Below are 6,176 nucleotides of genomic sequence, written 5' to 3' on the forward strand. Positions count from 1 at the left end.
TACAGGCAGAACTGTGTGCGATCTCCGCTGCGACGCCACCTACTGGAGCTATCACAACAGGTTAGGTCCTCGCGATACGTGGGGTGAGGTGCGCCCGAGATGAGAGAAGAGAGATATCGATAAAGATCTTGACGAATGCTCCGATTCGCGCCGGAAGCGAGGGAGGGTGATGAAGCGAGGTGGGAGGGAGTGGATGGGGTGAGAGAGAGAGAGGAGAGCCCACGAAGTTGCGCGGGCCTGAGCAGGAGATGATGGCTTTTCGGCGCCGAGAGAGGACGAGAGAGTAGCGGACAGAGCGATTTGCGAGGCGAGAGCAGACAGAGAGAGAGGAGAGCGGGAATAGAGAGACGAGAAGAGACGAGAGAGAGAGACGACGACTCGAGGATGGATGAACTGAGAGAGAGATGAGCGGAGATTGAAGAGACAGACCGAGAGGATGTAGAGAGAGAGAGAGATGAGCCTGAGAGCTTGAGAGCTCCTGATGATCGATTTGAGCGATCGAAGTTCGATGTTGAGAGAGGCGGGGGGACCCACGCTGACCGTAGCGACAGCGACTGAGAGAGCAAACAGACAAACAGTCAGTAGATTAATGAGAGCTGTAAGAGACGAGAGATACAGCCAGAGGAGATGGTCGATGCGGAGGAATTGAGCCAGAGACAAACAGATGCAGAGAGAGATATATCTTATACTTGACGTACTTTGCCCACTCTGGTTAACGGGAGCATTAGTCATTGTTGAGAGAACGTGACGCGTAACGTGTAGACAATGCGCGGCGCGTGTGTAGAGCTCTTGCCCTGTGAGTGCCCGGATTTCCCCCGTTCCTGGTGCCCGTTTCGGGCAAGCTCGACGCGCAGATGTGCTTGTCCGCGCCCCCACACTGTCCGTGCTTTCTGCTGCAACCGTACTGTGCACGTGAGCTCCTCTGTTGCGTTGTTGATCGGTTGGCGCATGCGTGATCGCTTTCTGGTGCTTGCGTCGTTACCTTGCATGATATGCGAACCTATACCTGTAGCTGAATTGTAATCGTGGGGTCTTGGGAATATTGTGAGCTGTGCTCGCCTTGTTTTAGGCATGTTATTTTTACGCGAGCGTGCAGGCGTCGGGTCTCCCGGCGTTCGTGCATGTGCGTGTAGGTGTTACGTGCGGTGTGTGTGCTTGCGTGTCAATGCTTTACGTTTGTGTGTGAGTCGTGTCTGTCCAAGGCATTAAATTTTACTACTGACCTTACTTGACCCTTGAAAACTAGCTGCTATCCACTTCGATTTTACACCAACACTCATTTGGCTTTGCCATGCTCCTTATGCATCTTTACCCTCCGGATGGTTTGCCTTATCCGGTATTCCTTTAGTATCCATGTTTAAAAATCAATGATAAATGCTAATTTGCATTAGTTTCCCATCTGGAAAAAAATTTACCATTTTGGAAAAATTTGGGTGCTTTTCCACTCGCCTTTGTGTATTGCCCGAAAATTCAACCCATGTTAGCGTTTGCCTCAACCTTCAAATAAATAATCGACCCCTGCGAATGTGTTAGTGTGAGTGTTCGCTGCATGTATACGCCTGTGTACATAGTAATTTACGTTTTTGATTTCTGTTTGAGGAATCATGTTTATTCTGCATGCAGATTTATGTCTAACGGCCAGTTGAACATTGAGCTGTGATTGCAGAATATGGAGTTGTGTCGTACATTCTTGTCTGTCATTGATGTGAATTGAGTGATATTGAAGAACTTGTGAGAGGGTACCAGATGTAGTCGTGATCTGCTCGTCCGTATCCGTTCCGGTGAAGTTCTTCTTTAATCTTTACTTCTAACTTGTCTGCGTGTTTGTTCTGCCTTCGGCTTTACTCTTTCATGTGGCTTGTCTGCATCCACTCCCTGCGGCCGCCCGGTGCGCCCACATTCTATTTTCAAATTCCGGGCCCCGGCCCGACCGCCCGCGACTGCGGGCGGCAATGAAGCTACAAAGAGTTTGGCCCTTTCTCTTACGATAGGTATCGTCTCTTCTAGCTGCCAGCAGATGATCTTTCTCGGAGCTGCCGGCGACTCCAGGCTCCACCGCTCAGCGACGACTCTGTCGCGCCTCCGTCCGTACGACGTTACATTCGTCTCGCCGTTCGCACCGCCGACCGCGTCTGGCGACGCTGCGCGCTCTTCCGAGTAGGTTACCGTTCTACGCGCCACGACGCGGGCACTTCTACTGCGAGGGTTTCGCATCCTCTGCTGTTTTGTGCTCCGCCGGGGTGTGTTAACTACGCGCCTGCTCGCATGCGGCGATGAAAGTCGCTCTACTTGCATGTTGCGGCCAGCTGGAACTGTCTCGTTGTTCTCTCAATTCTCTATAAAGTTTTGTTGCGGCTTTCGTTCGGAAATTTATCTCACGCCTTGTTGTACGCTGCTCGTTTTAGGCTTTATGTAGATTTTTGGATAAAGAGTCATTCGTTTCGGCAAGTTCACAACTTGCCTAATCAAGGCTTGCCAACCAGTGCTTAGAGATGTCGTTCTGGTTCTTCATCGTTGTTGTATGTTGGTCGGCGTAATATTGCGTTAATATTGAATTCGCTTTAGTGTTCCGGGAATCTTGCGTGCCCTGTAGAGCGGGTCGAGGTATGGACTAGTGTGAACTCTGCTTTTTGCCTGCCTGTTTAAAGGCTCGATGCTGCTCGTTTGTTGCAGCAGCTCGTCAGAAAGACGTCGTTCCAACGAGCGTCAGAAAATGACCTAATTGGTGTTCACGACACCGTCAAGTTACCTTTCTACTAAAGCCAACAGCGACGTTGGCCACCTGTCTGATTACTTGTCTGTTAGAGGCTAATGAGTATTAGTATAGTATGTATAGTATTGTCTATAGTGTATAGCCCCCCGCCTCCGCCCTCTCGTTCGTATGTATAGTCTAGTTAGTTATAGTATAGTATAGCTACTAAGCCTCCACCATATAGGGTATAGTATAGCGTATAGTATAGTAATAGTTATAGTATCAGTATGCTATAGTATTGTATAGTATTAGTATTTAGCTTCATAGTATAGTATGTTGTATAGTATAGATATAGTTATAGTATGTATAGTATATACGTATAGTATGTATAGTATAGTATAGTATAGTATGTATAGTATAGGGTATGTAATATCAGTATAGTATCAGGATAGTATGGTACGTTACAGTTCGTATAACCAAAAAATTTGGGTTCTGCCACCACTTCTTTGTGAGATTCTTCTGCGTTTACGTCTTATCTGTTTTTCGTGTTCGTTTGGAATGTCTTGACTGCGGTTAGAATAGCTTTGCAAATCAGTATCTGCATTCTGCACTTCCAGCAGCAATATTGGGACGCGAGAAGGGGTAAGCGCTTTCCCTCTACATTATACAATGCCACAGATTGTCTGCTTTTCACGTTTGCGGACTTCCTTGCGAAGCGCTAGACCGTTACGCTGATCTAGCATGGGCTTCACTGGCGTCCCCCCCTATTTATTCTCGGCCCCTGCATTGCTGTTGCCTCCCACGCCGGGGGTAGTTTGACGGGGCACCGCTTTTGATGACTCGGGCCTGTGTCTGTTGCTAGGTTTCGTGTGCACCGGATGTTTGAATGGCTTCTCGGGCAAGACACACGAAAGGAGAAACAAGTTCTGCCAACGTAATCTCTGCACCGGCCTTGCCCCACCCTCATCTTGCGGTTTAATTCGCTGTCATGTTCGAAGGCCTTCTCCGCGCTATTTTTTGCAAAGCATACCAAGGGCATACAGAGAATCCTGGCGGCCTGTAAATTAGATGCGAGATATGCGCTGCATGTCTACAGCAGTTTTCACGCGGAGTGATACTGTGCCTATTTTACTGATTTTCCTGTACAATATATTCTAACCGTGAAACGCATAACCTTAAGTTGTGTCCATCCTCTCAACGTGGATCCCTTACACCTCCCCGCACGTCGTCGCTCCCGTCCCTCCGACTGCCGCATCACGCATTCTCTCTCTCTGTTTCACGCAGCAGGAGGCCGGGCAGGCGACGCCGGGCCGTCTCGCGCAGCAGCCGTCGTCGGGCAAGGACGGCGGCGGCGGCGGCATGGACGCGATGAAGACCGAGAGCCAGCCGCCGTCGATCAAGCAGGAGTGCGTTGACCCCGCGTACGAGAAGGGCAAAGGAGGAGGAGGAGGAGGAGGAGCCGGAGGAGGAGGCATGGATACGCAGCCGGCGTCGGCCGGGGGGAAGCCGGAGATGTCGTCTGCGGCGATGCAAACCGGAGTCGTCGTGAAGAGCGAGCCGGTCGTCATCAAGCAGGAGCCGCTGCCGCCGGGGGCGTCCATCAAGATGGAGGCCGTGGCGACGGGCGAGGACAGCAACAGCAGCCAGGCTCTCGCGCGCGCCGTCGTCAAGACGGAGCCGAAGCAGGAGGGTCAGTCGAGCGCCGCGCCTAAGCCGAAGGCAAACCGCAAAGGTAGGGCGTGACCCTTGTATGCAGGTGTTTAACGGCGGGCGTGACCCTTGTATGCAGGTATTTAACGGCGGGCGAGTTTACCTCGCGTAGGTGGATTTACGCGCGAATTTCCAGAATTTCTTCCAGAATTCTTCCGGAACTAGATACGTATCCGTTAATTCCAAGTCGAATTACTTGAACGATTGCTGCGATCGCACCTGCTGCTACTGGAAACCGAACCGTAGTCGGAATTTTCGTCTCGCGAATTAAATTAGCGATAAAATTAAATTAGAGTTTAAATCGAGTTTAATCGATTTTTTTTCTGAAATGCAATGGAGCGGTGAGGCGGCTGTTCTGCGCGACCACTGCAGAAGTTCTCGCGTGTCTGCTTGTCGTCGTCATGGCGACCTCCTAACACGCCCTCGTCGTCGTGGCGACCCCCTAACACGCGCGTGGCTTTCTTGTCGGCAGTGTTCAAACCGGACGAGCTGAGGCAGGCGCTGATGCCGACGCTGGAGAAGCTCTACAGGCAGGACCCGGAGTCGATCCCCTTCCGCACCCCCGTCGACCCGCAAATGCTCAATATTCCTGTAAGTAGACAGGGATCGGCGAAAAATGCAGCTGTCGTGAAATCGGTGAGTGGCGAGCGGCGACGGAAGCGTGGCGGTGGTATACATCCTTCCTTCTCTCTCTGCATCCGGGGGCGGCCGGCACCCGTCTAGTGTCTCCGTGTTAGGACGTCGTCGCGCACGCGCTCCCGCACGGACGACGGGCGCGGGGCTTTCGCGACGATCTGCCGCCTCCCTGTCCGTCCGTGCGGTAGACGCTTGCATGTCTTTCTTCTCGTCGTTCGAGCGGAGTGTGTGCACGTGCGTGCGTGTGTGCGCGTGCGTGCGTGAGTGCTGCGTGAGTGATGTGTGTGGTGCGTGAGTGAGTGCGTGCGTGCTGCGTGTTTGCGTGTGAGCATTCGTGCGTTCGTGTCGTGTGTGCATGCCTGAGGTGCGGGTGTTTTGAAGAGGTAGAGTGTGCTGGTCTTTTGATTGCAGTGGTGGTGGAGCTCATGTGAGGTGTGTTCTCACCCAACAGCTGCATTTTTTCCTGTCCGTTACTCGTTGTATGGAAGGGAGTTAGCGAGTGAGCGAGTGTGTGTACGGAGGCGAGAGAAACGATTAAAATTAGTTTTAATCTATTGTAAAACAATTTGTGCTTTCTTATTTAAATGTTGCTCTTTTGGGTTTTCGAGGTTGGGGTCTGTGATCGTGCATCCTTTCCTTCTTCACATAGCGTTGACGCATTGCAAGTCGACACTTTATGCACATCTATAGTTTGCACTCTTGTTAAAAACACGTAGTGACTGTTTCCATATCACACACGCACCTTCTTTATTTTTATTTTTTGATATTAAAAGTTAATGGTTTGATTTTAATTATAGTTGGTTCATTTATTCCGGCATTATAACGTTCATCAACTAATATTTTACATCTCATGAGTTTGACTTTGGTTTTGGATTTGTAAATTTTTGTTTGCTAGTTTAATAGCACACACAGTCTTGAATTTCTACTTCACTTTATTTTGCTTGTGTGACTGTGACCTGCATTGGTACCTTGAAATACCAGTGCGTTTAAATAACTGTAGCGGTGAGAGACTCACTCCTTCCTCTCTCACTCATCTCGCTTCTGGCCCCTTGCCACCCGCACTCGCTCACTTACTAACCATGTCCTCCTAGTCGTTTCACCAGTCACATCCTGCATCCTGCTCGCCCCTGCTACCCCC

The 6,176-nt window shown here is 50.6% G+C and overlaps 1 protein-coding gene across 1 annotated transcript in view; it reads left to right on the forward strand.

Annotated features, from left to right (window-relative positions):
* Positions 1–6,176, forward strand: part of LOC106806668 (histone acetyltransferase p300-like) — a 45,019-nt gene that overhangs the window by 24,291 nt on the left and 14,552 nt on the right. Inside the window, exon 18 of the mRNA XM_014808680.1 lies at positions 30–60. Within this exon, the coding sequence (XP_014664166.1) occupies positions 30–60 (31 nt within the window). The remainder of the gene's footprint in view (positions 1–29; positions 61–6,176) is intronic.

Source organism: Priapulus caudatus, unplaced genomic scaffold, assembly GCF_000485595.1.
Source record: "Priapulus caudatus unplaced genomic scaffold, Priapulus_caudatus-5.0.1 Scaffold173, whole genome shotgun sequence".
In the NCBI taxonomy this organism is placed as follows: Eukaryota; Metazoa; Priapulida; class Priapulimorpha; order Priapulimorphida; family Priapulidae; genus Priapulus; species Priapulus caudatus.